Source organism: Bison bison, unplaced genomic scaffold, assembly GCF_000754665.1.
Source record: "Bison bison bison isolate TAMUID 2011002044 unplaced genomic scaffold, Bison_UMD1.0 scf7180017864309, whole genome shotgun sequence".
NCBI lineage: Eukaryota > Metazoa > Chordata > Mammalia > Artiodactyla > Bovidae > Bison > Bison bison.
In genome coordinates, this window is record NW_011494881.1 from 6,383,024 (window position 1) to 6,403,813 (window position 20,790).

The 20,790-nt window shown below is 54.5% G+C and overlaps 1 protein-coding gene across 3 annotated transcripts in view; it reads right to left on the reverse strand.

Annotated features, from left to right (window-relative positions):
• Positions 1-3,620: 3,620 nt before the first annotated feature.
• Positions 3,621-20,790, reverse strand: part of DNAJB12 (DnaJ (Hsp40) homolog, subfamily B, member 12) — an 18,282-nt gene continuing 1,112 nt past the window's right edge. Inside the window, exons 2-9 of one of the 3 annotated variants that reach the window (XM_010852258.1) lie at positions 13,970-14,147; positions 12,466-12,611; positions 10,442-10,627; positions 10,241-10,320; positions 9,060-9,169; positions 7,206-7,378; positions 6,561-6,658; positions 3,621-5,076 (exon numbers count right to left, since the gene is read on the reverse strand). In XM_010852258.1, the coding sequence (XP_010850560.1) occupies positions 4,981-5,076; positions 6,561-6,658; positions 7,206-7,378; positions 9,060-9,169; positions 10,241-10,320; positions 10,442-10,627; positions 12,466-12,611; positions 13,970-14,147 (1,067 nt within the window). In that variant the 3' untranslated portion in view covers positions 3,621-4,980. Of the gene's footprint in view, positions 5,433-6,506; positions 6,659-7,205; positions 7,379-9,059; positions 9,170-10,240; positions 10,321-10,441; positions 10,628-12,465; positions 12,612-13,969; positions 14,148-20,790 lie in introns of all 3 variants that reach the window. The other 2 variants (XM_010852259.1, XM_010852260.1) reach the window with 2 other exon arrangements.

The following is a 20,790-nucleotide window of genomic DNA, read 5'->3' on the forward strand; positions in this document are numbered from 1 at the left end:
AGCCAGAGAACATGTCCTCTTCCACCCATTGGGGTGGGGACGCTTCGGACAGCCGTCAGAGGTGTCCTTGAGCAAGAGCACTGCTTATGAGTCTCACTTTAACCCCTGGTCCAGCCACCCTCCCACAAGGAGAGGAGACGTGGTGGGCATCTGAGCAGGACTCTGCTTCCCTCAGGAGGTGGGGAAAAGCGAAAGGCCTCACTCAGTGCTCATCTCACAACAGACTGGTTCACACATCTTATCTGTCCAGCTGGATGTTGGCCCTCCCGGGAGCCCTGTCAGGTCTGGCAGAAGTGCCCCTGGTCCTGCAAGAGGGGTTATGGCTGCAAAGCTACTTGGAGGGTGACCCTGGGCAGGGCTGGGAGGAAAATCACAGAGGGACAGCTATGAGTGGCCATCAGAGAGGTGCCGTGGTGTTGGGGGTGCCCCACTGTGCCTCGGCAGTGTTCACGGATGCCCCGCTGTGCCCAGGCCCTGGGGCCGCAGCACTGAACAAGTGGACAGGCCCCAGACAGGCCCACGCCTCTCCAGGCTGTGAAACCTCCTTCCAAGAACTACATGAGCTCCTCCAGTGAGACGGCAGGGCAGGCCCAGGCTGTGTGAACACAGTCAGGCCTTCTGGGGGAGGAGGATGGCGGAGGCTCAGGGAGGCTGCAGGCAGAAGGAGCTGGGTGGTGGGTCAGGGAAGGGTGGGTGGAAGGGGCTGCACCAGGCCCCTGCAAGGTCTGCAAGGTCAGAGAGGAGGTCACCTGGAGACAGGAGGGGGACCTCACTCCACTTTTCCGGCCTCCACTTCTCTGTATCGAGTCTGTCAGTAACCTCCTGCGCTGTTCGGGTGCCTGTCTCTCGGACCTCTTCACGGTGTCCATCAGAAAAACGGCAACCACCCATGTGGTCAGGTAGTGGGGCTGCTGACCAGAATCCTGAATACCCTAAGCTGACCTCTCGGCCTCACCAGTACCAGCTCCACTGTGGAACTGCACCCCATCATCCCCAGGGAAAAGCCCAGCCAAAGTCGGAGCTAAGAAAGGCAGCCAGGTCCCCCCTGAGGCTTTATTTAGACTAATGAAGGGGAAGGGGGGACGCAATAAACAAGGTCAGACTGCCTGCTCTTCTCCAGAGCAGTCCGGACTCCTGGACTCTCGGAGGGCTACCTGGACGTGGGCGTCTTGAAGATGCCCATCACACCCCTGGTCCTGTCTGGGCCCTGGAACTTTATTTCCTGCCCAAACAGCTGTGGGGCTGTTGAAAGGAACAGGAAGCCTGGGCTCTGTGCCCGGTGAAACATCCCTCCATGAGGGTCAGGAGTGGGGTAGGGGGTAGGGGGCGGGGACAGGGCTATGGTGTGAATGCCACAGCACAGGCTTCCGAGTTTGCCAACCTCTCCCCCAACTCCCCTGTCCCCCGTCCTGTGCGACTGGCCTCACAAGGCTGCCTCCCTGAGGGCAGGGCCCAGCACCGACAAAGGTTCAGACACACTTGGTGGATCCCTAACAGAGTGAACGCAACAGCCAGGATTCTGGAGGCGCAGGGGCTCTTGTTCATTCATTCCCGGTGAAGGTCTCTTTCTCTGCCCAAGGCCCCTGGGTGTGACTGGGTGAGCTGACAACTATAGGCCGGGGACCTGGTGCATGCATTGTTCCCTCCTGTACCTTCCCAGGGTGCCCGCACCGTCCCCTCCAGCCAGAGTGCCTGCCCACCCGAAGCCCTGCCCACTCTCACTCCTTCACAGATGGGTCTCTCTACTGAGAGCTGCTCTCACCACCACCAAAGCTCCCAGCTTTGTTGTCACAGTCCTCTGCTCACTGGGGTCTGCTGAACACCAGGCTCACCCACCCGGCCGCAAGTGCCTCCAGGGCAGCCCAAGTCTCAGTCACCTTTGTGGTTTCGTGTCTGGAGTGGGATTTGACTCCAGTTGGTGCTTGGTGAATCTTCCCTGAGGACAGACAACACATAGACCTTCCTGTGTACCTGTTTTGTTTTTTTTAATACGTATGGGAAAACTTTTACTCCTTGCAGTAACCCACTGAGGTAGGTGGTTTTATTATCTGCATTTTTAAAATGAGGCCACCGAGACAGAGGGAGGTTAAGTGACATGCCCAAGGCCACCCAACCAGTACAGGGATCAGTCCACACAGCTGGGCTGTGGGGTCCATGCCGACACTGACGGATCCGCTGTCCTGCCTCTGGAGTGTGTGGCCAGCTCAGGGAAGCTGCCCGCACAGCAGGTGGACACCTCTTTCATCGCCGGGAGAGAGTAAGTGTGCATAGCTCCTGAGGGCAGCCTGCCCCCAGTCCCAGCCCCCCCAGATTAAGCCTCATTTCCCTTAGCATGGCCTTTCCCCATTCCCACCCTTCTGACTCAGGGCTCCTGCCACTCTACTTGGTGTGAGTGGGTCTGACCCTTCAAGGACTGATTGTTCTGCTACATAAACCCCAAATACATGCACGGCTTCGTAGAGACTCTTGGGGCATGAACTTCCCTGCCTCAGGGTCTCCTGCTCTGGGAAATGGGCTGACTGGCTCAGACCACATGGTGTGACATTTGGTAAAGATTCTGAGCCCACATTGTGTCAACAGTCTATTCATCCAAGTCTGTGCACCTCTCAACAGCCAGGCGACTCTGCCCAGGAACTCTAGGTGGGGATGAGGCTACAGTCAGGCTGGGGTGTGTGCTCCTTGCCCCTTGGTGCAAGTCTAGAATGAGGAGATAAGCCGGCTGATTCCGGGAGCTTGCACGGACTCGGGCCCTGTTGTGCCACCCGACAGTGGGTGGGACACTTGTCAAAGGCTCTTTTTGTAGCAAACAGTCAGACGGAGTCTGTCCGCCCCTTTTGGCTCATAGAACTGCACACTGAGGGCAGGGGGACTTGAGGGGGGTTGAATGGGGGCGGCTGGCACCGCCCCTGCCAACCGCAGCCAACAAGTGGTGGCTCGCAGACCGGGCGCGGGCCGCAGTGACCCGGGTGGGGGCAGCCAATGAGCTCCCGGGCTGCCGTGGCACCACCGGGCAGCCGGCCTGTCTTTGGCTGGAGCTGCAGCAGGAGGGGCCTCAGGCCACCAGTCAGGGCTGCCGGGCCCTGTCTCTGGGAGGCCCGGGCAGATCTGCTGCTCCATTCACGGAGGCTGCCACATTTTTAACTTTTCCATGGGGGAGGAGGGTAGGCTGTGGGGGCGGTGTGGCAGGGATGGCTGGGAAGAGTGTGCAGCCAGAGATGGAAAGAAACTCTGAGAACTTTTCCCTTGTTCTGGATCCAGGGTGGGCTGGAGCTCCAGGCTGGGGAGAAGGGAGGTTCTAAATCTGCTGTGTTCACCACAGGCCTGATGGAGTCAGAGGGGTAGGACCTAGGGGAGGCCCAGGTTGCCCACCTTGGATTAGTGCCAGGGATTCCCCTGGGTCCTGGCCTAAGTGAGCTGCTTACTCTTCACTGCAATGGGAGTCAGCCCTGAAACACCACTTGTGACTGAAGTGGCTGTCAGCTGGGGCGAGGGGACGTGCCGACTAGCCACCAAACTCCTCGTGGTCTTGGCAGGACGGTGTCAGCAGCAGCAGGTGTTCGTACCCCCTTCTACCCTCCGAACCTGGCCCCCTTGCTCAACACAGACCCACCAATCACATAATAAACATATATTTATAGATATACAATTTCAGGATTCTAATTCAAGAAATACAGCTTCTCAGGGGATCCGTCAGGATCTGTGTTCTTATTGCACATGGCTCAGCCCGTCTAGGGACATCTACTGAGACCAGAGGGTTGGGGTGGTGGGGCGGAGCACCGGGGCCACCGCGGGCAGGGCGCTCTCCTCCGCATCCAGTTCTGAGCATCTCTCTGGGCTGGGCGGCCACTTCATCACAGGGCAGGACCTTGTTTAAAAACCATATTTGACATTTCTTAACCAAGCTTCCTTTCCCAGCAAGAATCCTACTTGTTGGGAGACTTTTAAAAAAAGAGCCAAGAGAAGCTCTGGGAGGGTGGTGACCCCCTCCTGGCTGGCAGCTTGGTTTGGGGTAGTAAGGCTTCGGAGGATGGCAGGCTCAGCTGACACACCCACCACGAGAGGAAAATTTGGGGAAAACAGTAATTCCAAAAGGCCCAGTATAAACTGTGGGAATAGATAAAACCTCCCTCCCTTCCCCTGGCAGCAACTGCTGTTTTGAGAAAAATCCTCATTTGAAGGTGACAATAAGAAAACCTTCTGGTTCATCCTTTGTCCAAAGTGCAAGAGAAGGCCGGGTGGCATCACATCCTTGGAGGGTAGAGACAGAGGTGCCCACGGTCATGGACTTTCTTCAGGATTTGGCTGCTGCCCCAGGGTCCTGGGTGCCACCTGGATGACTCTTGGAAGAAAAGCCTTCTGGAGCCTTGGTCCATGACTTAGGAAAAACCAGTAGCAACAACGGGGCTGTGCCTGGAGGCACCTATAAGGCAAAACTCACATAGGGACTAAACGGGGAGGTGGTCAGGCAGAACCTGATTCCCCTCTCCAATCCTGCTGTTCTCGGTGGTGGGGGGTCAGGGGGCTCCTGGACGCCAGGACTAAGTGCCACCTGAGCTGACCTAACTTACAGTGGGTGGGCTCATCCCCCTAGGCCATCTGGGGCCTCTATCATGACACAATACTGACCTGGCACCTGGCCCTAGGGGCACCTTCTTTTCCCCATGGCCTGTTCCCCTCCAGTTTAATCATAAAGTTGGCAGCCTTCCAAGTTCTCTACAGATTTATGCTATCATGATTACTGCTGCCATCAAAAACAGGCTGGGCTTGAGGGCAACATTAGAAGCTGTGACCCAACTTTCCTTCTGCTGTCAGCTACGGACCAGGGTCCCTTCCCCAAACAGGTCTCATTTTCTAAATCAGGGAAGAAATCAACTCAACAACCTAACCAAATCCCTGCATAGTTTCAAAAAGTAGACTCTCTCTATATATATCTTTATATGTGCTATTTACATATAAATAGATATATACATATACACGTATCTATAAATTACATTCTATGGAGAGTTCTCTTTCCTCTTCCTCTTTATCCTTGGCCAACACATCTGACTGCTTCCACTGAGGTGAATGGTGGTGCTCCTGGGAGGGGGGAAGAAAGGCAGTTGGGCGCCCCCTCCCCCAGCCCTTCCCACAGACATTTGCTGCAAGTTTTACATTCTACTTTCGTTGCCATGGTTTCTGTATCCTAGGAGAGAGCTGATGTGGAGCCCGAGCGTTTGCCAGCCCTGGGAGGAAGGGAAGCAGCCCCGTGGCAGGTTTTCCTGTCTGTCCTAAGAGCTTTCTGCATTTACTGGGTGAGAGAGAGGGCAGTTGTGCAGCGTTCGGCCTCCAATTCCATTTTAATTTTTTTTTTCTTTTTTTGTCTTTCTTTAAGTGTATAGTCCATCACCTTGGCTCAGTGCATGTCACCAAAAATTCTCCAGGGATTTCATAGTCTGAGGAGGAGAGTGGTTAACAGTTAGCCTGGCAGTTATGTGTCCCGCAGCCTGGAGCTTAGCCCCTACCGACAAGCCAAGTCCTGGGCCCTGCAGTCTGTTCCTCTCTCCCAGAGGCACCAGAAAATGGCCTCAGAGCAGAGCCTGCAGCTGAGGGGACACAGGCAGAAGAGGTGTTGGGCAGAGCACCAACTAAAAAGGAACCTTGACCAGCTCTGCCCACACTCCTCTGGGCCTGGTCCAAGCTGTCCCCTCTGGCAAATGCTGGGGACAGAGCCTGCTGTAAAGGGGGTAAAGGTGGGAGGGTAGGGTGGTAGAGCCTGCTACCACCACCTTTAATTTTTCCTCCCATTTCTCTGTGCTGAGGGCTCTCTGTTCACTGGACCCTGAACTTGTGACCTTTTGTTCCTTTCCTCAGACCACAGGTGAGATGCATGGGCAGTCAGATGCCTGTGGCTGCCAGGTATAGAGCTGCTCAGAGTGCTTCTGGTCCACCCAGACTAGGACCAGTCTGGGGGCAGGGCTCTCCTGCTCCCAGCCTGTCGGCTCCCTGCCCTGCACATGGGTTCCCTCCCACACGCACCACATTTCTTCCTGCCTGGAAGGACAGGGGCAGAGGAAGGGCTGTCTGCTCACCCATCCCCACATAGTTTATCCTGGTGTCTGCTAGGGAATGTGGCGGGGGGTGGGGGGCTACTGACTGCCCAGTAATACCAGGCGGCCTAGATCCCAGGGCACAGATAACAGCCTGTAACACTTGGGAAAGGGCCCTGGGGGGCCGTACGGCTGGAGTAGACCAAGTGAGCATGAGTAGCAGCCCTGGGCACCCCTCAGTTCTGGAGCCAGGGGGCAGGGTAGGGTGGCAAGGAGGCATCCTGGAGGGCTGACACAGACTTCAGTTTCCCACACACCCCAGAGCACTCCCAACTCTGCAGGCTGGGGTCAGGCTGAGGACAGGGAAACTGTGCTGCGCGATCACTGGGCTCCCACCCTCCCTCCTCATACCCTCCTCTGCCTCATGACCAAGACCAGAGCTGCCAGGAGTCGCCAGGCAGAGGAGGCCCTGGCTCATACTTGGACCTCGGTGGCACGGCTGGCCCAGGACTATCCATGCAGGGAGGCCTGCACCTCTGACAGTCGGTTACAGCTTGGGGTCCCCATCTTCTGTGCTTTGTTGTACATGTCCGCGTCACCAAAGTAGCGGGCCCGGTACAGCAAGCCTTCCTCTGCAAAGCAATGGGGCAGGTTAGGGCATGCTTCTAAGGCTGCTATGATGTCAGCACGGTCTGTGCAGGAGGGGAAGGGCGATTACGGGCCCAGGGACAGAGGCAGAACCCCTTTAGGGTAGACCCCTGCTGGGGAGCAGGATAGAGGCCCCTTTTGATAGAGCACAGGTGAGGCCAGCCAAGGTGAGAACCTGTCATCCTGGTCAGACTGCCCCAGGGCCCCAAGATAGATCCAGATATCCAATCAGCGAGTGGCCAAGAGATTTGCCCCAATTTCTCTCTACATAGTTACCTATGGCAGCCAAACAACAGGCTGATTGCAGTGATTTATGGGAAGCTGGAAGAAATCTCCAGGTGGCCCCTGGCTCCTAGCCCCAGGAAACACAGGGGTGGTAGGTGGCTTTTGGCTGGGCCAAGGCTGGCGCAGGGCAGGGCCAGGTGCTTGGCCCACAGATCACGGGGGGAGCAGCGCCTTCTTCTTCCAAGCTCTCAGGCTTTGTGCACACACACCCCCCCCACCCCTACACACAAACACACACAAACTTACTTTGCTGCTTCTCCTTCCAACAGTTGTTTCGAAGATTGGCAATATAATCATCTTCCACATTCCGTTCAACCATTTTGAGGCTGGAGCCTGTGTACTCCTGGGAGAACGTGTCTGCCACATAGTAGACGACGTTCAGGTGGTCAGTGACTCGCTTGTGGACGTGGCCCACCGACCTGGCCAGAAACAGACCAAGCGCAAAGTGGGCGGGGGTCCACAGGCCCAAGGTAGCACTAGGGATGACTGGGGCCCCCAGCATAAGGTGCCACACAGGTCACAGGAGTAGGGCTGGAGCAGGAACTCCCTGCTGCTCTGGAGAAAAGAATGAGGCGCCCTCCTGTAGAGTGGCCCGGACCACGGCAAGGTGTGCCTCCAGCGCTCTGCTTACCACACTGCTGCCTGGGGCCTCTGGGGAGCAGCCCTCTCTGGGAGGGCCTGGTCAGGGGAGCAGCGAACCCAGGGTGAGCGCAGGCTCCCTCTGTGATGAGTTGTGTGACCTGAGCTCCCCGTGCTTCCATTCCCTTGTTCATCCCCTAAGCCAACCCTTGCTGAAGGCCTGCCCTCCTATCCAGGGGCTCCCAGTCCAGAGTGAAGAGCCTTAGGAACAAAATGACAGGAAGGATTCTAAGGCGCTGTATCCTTCCACCTCTTGGAATCTTCTAGCTCCAACTGCAGGCTCAGGGCTTCCCAGGCGGCCCTAGTTGTAAAGAATCTGCCTGCCAATGCAGGAGACATAAGAGAGGCAGGTTCAATCCTTTGGTCGGAAAGATCCCCTGGAGGAGGAAATGGCAACCCACTCCAGTATTCTTGCTTGGAGAATCCCATGGAGAGAGGGGCCTGGCGGGCTACAGTCCATGGGGTTGCAGAGTCGGACACGACTGAAGTGACTTGGCATACACGCATGCAGGCTCAGGGAAGAGCCCCTACATGCTGACAGAAGTTAGTGCTTTGGTGAGGACGGCTTCTGTCTGCCCATTCCTGCCTCTCAGCTCTCTAGCTACAGAGAAAAAGGCTGGCATCAGGCCACGGAGTGCCTGTGCTGGCTGGTGCGGGTCCAGTGGACCGACTCTGCCCCCTGCTGGCTCAGAGGGATCCTGCCAGGCTCCCAGGCTAAGCCTGACCGCTAGGTGGGAGCACTGGGCTTCCAGCCATAGAAGCCAAGCAGTCCCTCTATATCAGATACTTGGTCAGGTGCTGGAAATAAATGAGGGGAGCTGATGCCTTAAAAGGGCAAATAACTTGCCCAAGTTCACCATCAGTGGTTGAGACCGTATATTCATTTGACAAATGTTAACAAGTATTTCTAATGAGCCTGGCATTTTATGTGTATTATTCATTTAATTATCACAAGCAGATATTCCCATTTTGTAGGTGAAGAAACAAAGGCTCAAGAGAAGTTACATAACTAGTCCAGGGTCACAGAGCTGCTTAGTTAGTAGAGGAGCTGGGATTCAAAGAGACCCTTTTCCTGACTCTAGAGCCTCTGTTCTTCTCATGGTCTCAGGGCCCTCAAGCGGAATGGAAGAACAGAGGTTCCTATTTCAAGGCCAGCAGATGAGATGGGGAGAGTGTCATGAAACCTGTGAAACCATATGCAGAACAGTGTGCATGCACAGAGTTCTAGGGAAAAGAGCTGCAGGTTTCACTGCATTTTCTTAGGGGACTATGACCCAAAGATCGAGAACCTCAGCTTAACAAGGTCTATTTTCTTGATTCTAAGCAGCTTCTGCAATTTGATCAGGAACCTGCTGAAGAGGATGGGAAGGAAGGCCCCTGGTGGGGGCTGAGACTCCCAAGCTCCCGCCCCACCCCCCGTGTACCCATGAACCTGGACTCACCCCAGCAGCAGGTACTCACGGTCTTAGGCTCAGACTGTAGGGTGGACTGGACACCATGAGCTGGCTTAGAGCTGACACGAGGATCAGGATGAGGATGGGCATCAGCTGGACAAACACCCCCAGCCCACCCTGGAGGGAAGAGCCAATGGTCACCCAGGCTGAGCCTGGTGAGGGAAACGCTGGCGGCAAACACCACAATGGAGCCCAGGTGGTGGGAGCCTGTGCAGACAGGCCAGGATGCCTCTCTCTCCCATTCCCTCCCATGGGCCCCCAAACACAGAAACCCCTCTACCTGCCAGTTTCCCCAAATAAAAACAAAGCAGCAACTGGGGTTAAATACTGGGGTGGGAGGTGGGTATACATATTTATGAGAGAATACAAAAAAAAACACGAGCAAAAGTGTCTGCCTTCAGAAGAATGGGAGGCAGGGCTTGAAGGGGGCTTTCACTATATCTACCTTTCTGGATTCTGAACCCTACGACTGTATTACCAATTTAAAAGTTGCCAGTTGAGAAATTATAAAATAAATTTGTCCAGTGTGTGATAATTTGTGATTTTAAAAAACTTCTGTATGTTAAATACACACAAAATAAAAGTTTAAAAAATGAATAAACAAAAACAGAAGGCCACGTTATCAGAGCAAAAGAGAACCCTCTGCCTGGTATAATTTTAAATATTCTGCAACTGTCCACAGTATTTTAATCTTAGCTAACTGCTTTAATTTCAGTCAGCCACCTGTTCTTATAATTTGTGGCACTCAAAGGATGTTTGATGCATTGTCTTGTTACAGCTCTTGTACACATTTTTAAAGGATACTGAAGAGAAGCAAGAAGACCCAACCCTATGTTGTCATCCTTCACAATTCTCTTGTGAAGTTTAACCTTCCATTGCTTGGAAAACATCTTCTGACCTTAAGAACATATAGACCTCACGAAGGCCATTAACACTGGAACCTGCCTGGAAGTAGGGAGCTTTCTGCATTCCCAGCAGAGGCCAGCACACCCAACTCCTGCTGTGGGTGCTGTGGAGTGTGGCTCCCTCTGGTGTCCTTTCGTGGAATGGCAATGGGGGACCAAGTTAGCTCCCTGGCTGAGTTGTGGGGGTGCTGCTGTCGCAGGAGAGCAAGGTAATCCCCGCTCCAGGCCTCCCGCCTTGGGCGGGACTAGGCACTCTCCCCATACCCACCCCTTCCTCACTCACATCACCCTGGTTCTCCCTGCGGTCCTGCCTTTGATGGTACGTGTAGCGCATGCGGCCATTGCTGTAGACGTGGACGTTACCTGGGGGTCAGAGGGACTGAGTCAGGAGTGGGGCTGCTGGGAAGGGGAGAGAGGCTGGGATTCCATCTCCCACCATCACCACCAGGGAGGCCTGGACGTGGGGGAGAGCAGGGAAACTTACTAGATGGGAAGCCACCACCAAAAAACATGTTGAAGAGGTCTTCAGGGGAGATGTCGGCCTCAAAGCCGCGGTGGAAGTCCCCATGCCCATGGCCATGCCGAGCTGCCTGGCCCTTGTCATCACCGAACTGGTCATACTGCTTCCTTTTCTCTGGGTTGCTAAGTACCGCATATGCTGTGCCGATGGCTAGAAGCAAGAAAGGAGGCAGAAAGGTGAGGTCCGAGGATGCTGGGGGTGTAGGCCCATGGTGGCCAAGTGCTCACCTCCTTCAGGTGTTCAAGTGGTGCCCTAAGGTGCGGAGGGTGGGGTGGGAGGATGGATGCTGGAACACCTCTGAATGGATCGGGGCAGCCTGGACTGGGTGGAGGATTAACACTCAGGCCTCACTCTCCACCACCTGATGATGGTCCAATTTTTTCTATCGATCAGGTCCTTTATGGGTATTACCCTACTTACTCCTAAGAACTCATTTCCATTTTACCAATGAGAAAACTGAGGCTCAGGGAGGTTAAGTACAAGCTCACACAGGTCTGATGCTGTAGAGCCAGGAATCAAACCCAGGTGAGTCATGCTTCAGGTCTGCTCTCTGACTTTATGAAAACCACCAAAATACCTCCTCCTCATTCCTTTCTCCTGGGGTGTCTGGTGGGATGGGGCATCCTTTCTGGAGGGTATGTAATCTTCAAGTCACCACAACATAACACAGGGGCTGAACAAACATGTGACGTGCTATTGTAAACCGGAGAGCAGCAGGAACTGCCAGGAGGGGCCATGTCCCCGGGCTCTAGTCGGGACTCCACTGCTGGTGGTGTGGCCTGGGCAAGCCCTCTCTTCCCTGGGGCCCAGGTCCCAGCTGCGGTTCCTCTGCTGGCCCCCATTAGAGCTCCCAGGGGTGGGGAAGCCTGTGCCTGGAAGGCCCCAGCTCTGAGCCCTCCTTAGTCTCTCCTCCTCCTCCAGCGGCCCACACCCTCAAGGCAGCAGGTCAAAGCTGCATCTGCTTCAGAGCGCGCAACGCCCTGAGAATGAGAATGCCTCTCCTCCTCCCACTGTGACGGGGCCCCGAGGCCAGGGCTGCAGAAACGTTAACTCTAACTGCCTTGCCTCCTCATTCCTTTATCCTTCTGCCCTGGGGTTGGTGGACAGGCAGTGGGGGAAGATGCCTGCCGACTGCGCCCTGAGCACCTGGGGTGGCCCCGAGAGAGGCACATGGGATCTTGGGTGTCTGTTCTATGCAGGATCCCCACCTGGCGATGGTCATAGCCCCGGTACAGCATAGCACCCTGCCTGGGCCGGGGAAGGGGGCCAGTCACCACACCCCAGAGGGAGGTGAGCCTAAGACCATGAAGGTCCCGTGGAAGACAGACATGTGTGAGAGAAGAGAAGGGATGTCTGTGGAACTTCAGGCCTAGCAACTCAGCACTGGCACAGAGCCGGCACGTGTGCCTGACGTGTTCAATGAAAATATAAACGATTAAAGGACAGCTTATGTTTTCAGCCAGAACAGAAGCCCCCTCCCCAGAAATAACAGGCCCTGAGTCCAGAGAGACTGCCATGTCCCCTACTGGAGGTGAGTGCTTGTGCGTGGTGTGTATGTGTGGGGTGTGTGTGTGTAGAGACGGGTGGGTTGGCTGTGGCTGCTGGTCTGAGGCGGCCAGCAAGCTCTAATCCAGGCCACCCAGCTTCTCAGAACAGGGAAACTATTTTCAAGCTCCCAGGATGTGGAAGTGACACGGGTGGGTCAGGAGGCCTCCTTCAGCCCCTCAATCAGCATGTGACCTTGGCAAAGGCACTGGTTCTCAGCTTCCACGCTGTAACTCCGGGGAGGGAGGGGGAAGGAGAGAGGGGAGCGGTGCCATCTGCATTCTGCGACTGCGGGGTGGAGGCGACTGCAGGGCCTTCTTCCCAAAAGCAGCTCCTGAGCTGGGAGGACTTGGGTCCAAGGCAACTTCCAGGAAAAGCCCCTCCTTCCCTCCCAAGGATAGGAGATCAGAACACCCAAACACAGGAAACCTGGGTCAGCTTACCTTTGAAAGCTTCAGTGGCGCCAGGCGCATGGTTCTTGTCGGGGTGGAATTTGAGGGCTAGTTTGCGGTAGGCCTTCTTCAGGTCCTCATCTGAGGCCCCTCTGCTCACCCCCAGGATCTCGTAGTAATCTTTACACTGCTTGACCCTGGAGGAGAAGGGAGTAGAACCTGGCGAGGGAGCTCTCGTGGGCCCAGGCTGGGAAGGGAGGTGGCTGATGAAAGAGCAGTGTGGGCGCCCAGCTCTGAGCAGGCTGGGGGACCAGCAGGACAGGCCCAGCGGAGACAGCAAAAATATATTTAGGATTTAAGAGGGGGCAGCTACTGTTTCTGCTGGGCCAGGAACCATTTCCCTGAGCTAACAACAGCACCCTCGCTGCAGGCACCTAGGAAGGACTGTCGGCCAGGGACCTCTGCCCAAGGGCAGGTGTGCCCCGTGTTGGGCAGCTCTGCCCTCCTGGCAATCAGAGGCTGAGGGGGCAAACAGGCCAGACGTGGAAGGTGTCTGTTCACCCATCGGAGGGCCCTGAAGAGACGCTGTTTCTCTCCCTCTAATTTTTACTCCTGGGGTCCCTGGAGACTCCCTGACTCTTGGCCCACAGTTGGTTTCTTTCTTTCTTCTTCTTTTTTTCCTTTCTTTCTTTCTAATACTCATTTTTATTCGGCTGTGCTGGGTCTTAGTTGCAGTATGTCGGATCTAGTTCTCTGATCAGGGGTCGAACCTGGGCCCCAGTATTGGGAGCGTGGAGTCTTAGCCACAGGACCACCAGGAAAATTCCCATCACTGGTTCCTATTGCCTACAACCCATGGGCTTGCCTGGTCGAAGTCCTGTCTGGTCAGAAAGATGTAAATTCAGCAAATACTTTTATGGGAAACTATCGTCACACTGGGTCACACACAGGCCTGAAGCTTGACAACATCTTCACTAGCAGCCAGGACCATGGGGGAGTGACCGCAGAGGGACTCTCAAGGCTAGCTGGTGAGAAATGAGAGCAGGAGTATCTAATCCTGAGCAGCCATGGCTGGGTTGTCTCGGCCTGGTGTGAGCTGCTCCGTGCTGGGCCTGCCCAAGCCTTGGAGGGATAACTCCTCCTGTCTCCACCCTACCCCACACAGGCTCTGATCTGAAAGGGTCTTTGTTGGGGGCAGGAGTGTGGGTTGGGGGAGTATCTGTAGGGGAGACCAGGCCTCATCTCTGACAAACAGGGCTGTGTAAAGAGGCCCAGGATCTGCTGGCCTGTGGCTGAGGAGGCCGGGAGCATCAGCGGTTTCCAGCCTTTGCTGTGGGCTGCCGGGGCATCAGGGGACAGCGGGGCCCCAAGGCCCGCACTAGACTCCAGGGCCTCATGGGAAATAGGAGAGGGCCTTGTGAGCCCAACTTCTGAGCATCCTCCAGCCTCAAGGTCCTCCCAGGCGAGGTGGATGCCGGGCGGCAGGAAGCCTTCTCTAGATGTGAAAATGTCCCAAGCCCCGGGCTCTGGCCCTCTGCCCGCCCAGTCCTCTTACCTTTTCACGGCTGCTACTTGCTCGGCGGTGTAGCCTTTGGTGCTCTCTCCTCCTGCCTCACCGTTGGCTGAGGGTGTGTTGGCCCCAGCTGCTTTCCTATGGGTCGTGTGAGTTGCCTCTGTGGGTTGGGGTTGGTCGCCGGCAGGCTGTGGTTTCTGGTTGAGGGACTCGATCAGGGCTGTGCAGAAAGCAAGACAACTGTTCAGGGCTCCTGCTCCAGCAGCAGCTGAGGGCCTACCTGGCCCTGGGAGATCCCAGGACCCCTGCACCCCACCTATTCTTCTTCCCAACATAGCTTGCTTCTTTCCTGATTTGGGCCTGAGGGCCTAAGGGGATAATTGCTTGCTCTCTGAGGAGCTACAGTTCTGAGGGTAAACCCAGCACAAAAATAAACTATTAATCTTTTAGATTTTTAAAATCCCAAAGTAATGTGTGTAACAGCCACCCTCTGTTGAGTGCCAAGATAGGCAAAGTGCTCTGTAAGGGGGCTCCACTTGGCAGGACCATAAGAGTCAGCAGGGACTGGGAGGAAGGCCTCCTCCCGCTAGCTGTGGAGAGGACAGGGAGCAGTGACAGTGCCCCAAGGGGCAGGAGTGTGTGGGGCTCAGGACACACATCTGCTTCATGGCTTGCTACCGTTTACCTTCTTCAAACAGCTGGCCACACCCAATGTCCTGTGTCAGCGTTCACAGTCTGTACAGGGCATTAGCGGTCATGCTCAGAGAGGCTCACAGATATCTAAACCCAAGTCCTTGGTGCCTTTTGATTCAATGAAGAAAGGCCCGTATCTCTGGAAGGAGTCCCCTGTGCCCACTCATTACAGGCCCAAAGCCAGCTCTGAGCCCCTGAGTCATGCCTGGGGTACAGCACCCTGGGAATCCAGGCGTCTGGGCCACTGCAGGGACCCGGGACCCCTCCGTGCAGAGGAGGGGCAGCGGTGCAGCCTGGCTGGTCCCCAGCTTCCTTCAAATATGCCAGGTGTTTGCTGGGCTCCAGGCACTATGATGCATGTGGGCCTGGAGGAGGCCCAGAGCCGGGCTCCAGGGAGCAGAGCACTCGGGCTCGAGTGGACCACTGTATCCTGAGCCACAGCCGCTGCTGCGCTACTTGTGGAACACTTGCATGTTCTCACCGAGTCAGCAGCTGGGAGATACACACAGGCTGACAGGTGAGCTGGCCCTGCACGAGGGGGTGGAGGGGCTCCTGCAGCAAAGCCCAAGAGGGTGCTCAGATAGAAGCCGCAGTGCTGAGCGCTCACCGTGAGTCAGCAGGCCTGGACACGGTGCTCTGCATGTTTTCGCTCATTTAATCTTTTTAAAAAAATTAATTACTTCTTTTCTGGCTGCGCTGGGTCTTCGTTGCTGCACTCAGGCTTTCTCCAGCTGCAGAGAGCGGGGGCTACTCCAGTTGCGGGCGTGGGCTTCTCATCGCGGTGGCTTCTCTTGTTGCGGAGCACAGGCTCTAGACACGCAGGCTTCAGCAGCCGCTGCACAGGGCCCGTTAGCTGCGGCGCGCCGGCTCTAGCGCGGGCTCAGCAGTCGTGGTGTGTGGGCTTAGCTGCTCTGCAGCATGTGGAGTCTCCTCACCAGGGACGGAACTCTGTCCCCTGCACTGGCAGGCAGATTCCTATCTGCTGCGCCACCAGGGAAGTCCTTGCCCATGTAATCTTGACAGTGGCCTCAGAGCTGGGTCTCATCACTGTCATCCCTGTTACAAGGGAGGAGCTGTGTTTGATCACCTTGCCCATGGCTACACAAGGTGAGTGGCAGCACTCGAGTTCCAGGATGTCCACCTCCGGAAACCATGCTCTTGATTACTCTGCCATCCCAGACCACATGAGCCTGGCAGGAGAAGCTCCTTCAAGCCATGTTGTTCTGAGAAAGAAGTTCATTCCCAAAGACCCAGGCTTCGAACCGCTGTCCAGCCTAACACTCCGACCTCTGGCGGATTGGTGAAATTTCTCTGAATTTCGGTTTCCTCACTGTGTGTGTGTGTGTGTGTGTGTGTGTGTGTGTGTGCGCGCTCAGCTGCGTCCAACTCTTTTGACCACATGACCCCACCGCCAGGCTCCTCTGCCCATGGAATTTTCCAGGCAAGAAGAGTGGAGTGGGTTGGCACGTCCTCCTGCAGGGGATGTCCCCACACAGCAGATGAGGATAAAATGAGAGGTGAACCTACCTGGCACAGACGCTGACATACAGTAAAAGTTCAAAATGAGGAGCTGCTAATACTGCGACCTGCGCTGATGAGCTGGCTGGCCAGGGAGGTGAGGTGACCAAGGTGCGGGGTGGGCAGGGCACGCCACATCTTGGGGAGGCAAAATCTCAGCACCCAGTAGGCTCTGGACTCAGCTGTAAGCATGAGATGTCAAGCCATCCCAGGCTCCAGTTTTACGCCGGGTACCAAGGAAACGGCAAAAGTAGAAACCAACAAAGTGATGCTGATCAAGACAGGACTGAGCGAGGAGCCGGTCTGCTGGTTTCCTAAGGCTTTTAAGAGGTTGTTTATTTTGGTTTCTCTGGAAGCCCCAGGGGTCCAGGCTGATGCCCTCAGGAAAATATGACTGGCCATTCAGTTACTGTAGATACACAGGAGCATCAGCCAGGAAGTGGGATGGACTCTCTCTGGTACCTTTCAGGGAAGATTCTGGAAGATTTTTTAGGCAGTTATGTGGAATCAGCCCTTCTAGTTTCCCTACACTGCACAAAGACAACGCAAAGGGGAACGAATGTGCTCTGGGTCACATAGAAGACTGCTGTTTGAGGTGGCAATTCAAGATTTATGGGTGCTAACAATTAAGACTCTCTTGTGGCCAGGACAACCCCTCTGCCAGCCCGTGGATATGAGTGCCTCATGCTGTCTCACTGCTACACGCCTCACAGCACAGTGCCTGGGAAGCAAAGTCACAGAAGAGTAGGCAACAGAATAGCTTAATGTGGCGATAGAGTTAGACAGACAGGGATGGGTTCAAATCCCAACTCTGCCCCTTCTCAGAAAAGCTGGCAGACGGTTAGAAAGAAGGGAAATTGGAGGAAGAGACCAAAGCTGGGGTGGGAGCAGGAGCCACTGAGGTGGAGGTGAGACCATCTGCACAGACAAAGCTACTAGAGGAGACCCCTCCTCAAACCCAGACTGGACAGTCGGACTGCCCGCTTCAAACCTGGCCCTGCCACTCGACAGCGCTGTTTCCTTGGACAAGTCAACGTAGCTTCTCCATGTAAACCTGGGTCTCCCTCAAGACAGCTCAAACAGCAAATGAGTGAATGCGGGCAAAGCACCGAGCACCACCTCCAGCAAACACTGTGTCACCGGGAACACTTCCTCTCCAGGCTCTCTAGGTACCTGCAGTGCTCAAAGTGGCCGGGAGATGGAGGCCAGATTACAGCAAGAGCCTGGGAGTGGGGCTGCACAGTCTGGATCCTTTGCTAATTAGCCACGTGGCCTTGTCAAGTTACCTAATTCCTCAGTGAAGACACAGTCCCTGCCCTCACAGGGTTGTTCAGGGGGGTAAAGAAGATTCAATAAAACAAGATAAATGGAGGACTGAGTGCACAATGGGGTACACAAAGGCTGACCAACTTGAACAGAAGGCTCCACACTCTGGACCTTGCCAGTCCTAAAACATCCCCCACTCCTAGACCCTGAATGCCAAACCCTCTCAGTGGCCCGTCCTCTCTTCTCCCGTGTGCTGGCCTCCCTGACTGAGCCTGAACCCCAGAGCCGGCACCAGCCAAAACCTTGGGCAGCGTCAGCATGGACCTGGAGTCTGGGACTTCCTGACATCTCTTGGTTACAACTCAGTCCACAGCCTGCTGAGTGTTTAGACTTTACCTTCTGAAGCCCTGGTGCCTCCCAGCCCCCCACCTTGGGTCCCCTCACCTCCCTGGCTGGCCTGTTCCTGGGGCTAGCCGGTTCATGAGCCCAGATCATGACATTACCAGCTATTCATCTTGAACCTCGTCAGTCTCTGTGGCAGGGGCCTCCCAGAACCTGAGGCAGCCGAGCTGTCCTCCATGGCTAACCTTCACTCCGGATGCTGGAAACACACAGGCCTGCAGATGTTCTTAACAGCTCCCAGGAAAGTGCAGTGCCTTCCACCACTGTCGCTAAGCCCGAGGCGAAGCCACTGCTTACCAGGCTGCAGGACTGGATATAAACTCTCAGAAAGGGACCGACTGGCTCCATTCCCCCGGCCCTGTGACTCTCAGCTCAGGGCCCCACCCCTGCTCCAGAGCACATCGGCACAGCCCCTGGGGCCTCCCCATCCCACCTCCTGCAGCAGAGTTCCAAGTCTTCTTGGACCCTTTCACTGTGAGGCCCTTGGAGCCTTCAAGATTTCTCTGAGCCTCCTCTCACTCCTAAACTTTCCCTGTCTGTCCTTCCACGTCTCCAAGACCAGTCCCCCTCTGATGCTCTTGATTTTCCGCCTTTCACTTCTTGACTTGCCCTTTCCCACGATGCCTCTGCAGCAGCTGGCAGTGCTGCTCTCCACCTCCTCGACACAGGGCTCCATGGCTACCTGGCCGCTGTGCCCTCCTGGGACTGCCTCTTCTGCTGTTGCTCCATCTCACCTCTTGCTTCCTCTGTCTCTGCCCTTTGGCTACGGGCAGATGTGGCAATGACTGCCTGCAGTAACCTCTGCTACACATTCACACCTTCCCATGGTGACCTCAGCCAGCGAGCTCCATCCAACTGATGACGGCACTCTCAGCCGGAACTGGGAGCTCTCTCCTGAGCTCCAACCTGACAGCTTATTTGGAACATCCCACCAGCACCTTGCACTCTGCCCATCTCTGCCCACCACTCTGTTCTTTAGCTTGGTTTCTTCCTGATCACATAGGGTTGGATTCTGAGTCCCCATTTCTGCTCAGCATCCTTCTTTCAGAGGCCTCAGCACCTCTCCTCCAGTGAATTTATTCTGATCCATGCTGCCTGACCTTAGGCCCTCGTAACACCTAACCCACGCCACACAACTGCTTCCCAACTGATTTCTGCCTTGAGTCTCTCTTCCCACTCAACAGCCCTATATGTTGTTTTAAGATCAGTAGCCTATCTTCCACCTGCTATCAAAAACTTCAGTCATTTTTCCACTAACTACAGAAAAAAGTGAAAATATCCGGGTATGACAGGAAAGGATTCCCCCAGTCTGGTCCCATCCTGTTTTCACCATAGGCCCCTCCATACTCAATTACCACCGCCACGGCCTCCACATCTTCTTACTCTCAGTCTCTTCCCCCACATCTCTTACAACTTGCAGCCTCCATATCTTTCCCCCCACATGCTCTTCTCAAGCCCCCTACTCTCCTCTGAAGTGCAGTTAAAACGCGCCCTCTTATCCTATTCCCTGAAGCCTTCCCTCACTATGATCTACCATTATTTTCACATCCCTGTCATGAGACTACTTATCATTTACTCTCCATGCTTCCTACCCCCAAGACTCCCCTCCGCCTCGTGAAGGGCAGGGACTGCATTTTTCACATCCACCCAGAGGTTCTCAGCATCTAACACTGGGCTTCATTTCTGTTTAATCACAGCTCTCATTTTACAGTTTGCAATATCATCTTTTCTGTAACTGTCTCCTTCACTAGATATAAGCTACTTAAGGTGAATGATCACATCTTACCAATCCTTCTACAACCACTTAGCACCAAGCAGAGACTTGGCAAACAAAAACAAAGAAGTCTTTGCATTAAATGAGTGTGTGGAATGAGTTCAAACTTTAAACATCAAGTGTAGACAACTACCTAGTATTTTTTAACCAAGGTTTACCTATCTCAAGCCTAAATCACCCCTACTTCCTCGTCAGCTCAGTGCAGGGCTGCAAATGGCACAAGGTAAAGTTTACAGAGAGCTGAGAGGCATGTACCCTTTCCAGAATAATATGAATATGACAAATATGCAGCAGGTCACGCCTCTGCCTGAGCAAATTCCAGTACTTGTGCCCCAGGAAGGACACCATCCAGGCACTTGACGTGTACCCGGGGGGCCTGGTAACAGAAGAGTTCCACAGGCCATGCTGTTACCATCCATTCTTGGCTGCCTATTTCTGAACCTCCAGAAGTACCAGAGTCAGTCTGGGAGCTGCCCTTGCGCCCCCGGATACAGAGGGCCCTCTTACAGACCGTGATTTCGTAGAAAAGTTCCTTGAGTAGGTTACTTCAGGAGCTGTGGAAAATAGAGACTGAAACTCTCTCTAAAGCAAACAGGCCAAACCTGCAGTCAGGAGGGAGAAAAACTCGGGCATTCTAGACTACCTCTTCCACCACTACTCCCCTTTCTCAATTTCATAATGTGGGCATGAAGGGTTAGAAAGCTAACTGCTGCAGTTCAGTTTCATTTTATTCCTTTAGCAAACATGTAAAGAGTCACAGAACTTTCTAATTTCTAGCTGTGTAATCTTGGACAAGTCCCTAGCCTCTGAGGTATTTCCTTATCTACAGAACAAAGATAATGATCTGCTCTGCCTCCCTCATAGGGCAGGCTCAAGAGAAAAAATGCACTGAAAAAGCTGTCTAAACTGAAAAGCCCTTTTGGGTATGATTGTTTGTCACATTATCTGTGCCAGCCCTCCAATTTTCCAGTTGAGGAAACCCAAGCTCAGAAAGATCACAGCGTGGCAGTTAGGATGAAAACTCCCATCTTCTAAGTACCTGCTATCGGCCAGTTTACTTAGTGGTAATTGCAGGTACAAACTCTGTATTTTTAATGAACTACCTCTTTCTCTCCTCCAGCGTGTGTGAAGAAAAACTCCGAAGAAGACTTAGGTTAAAGGAAAAAAAAAAAAAAAAGGCTTCCTCAAAAAGTTGTTGTATGGATTAAAT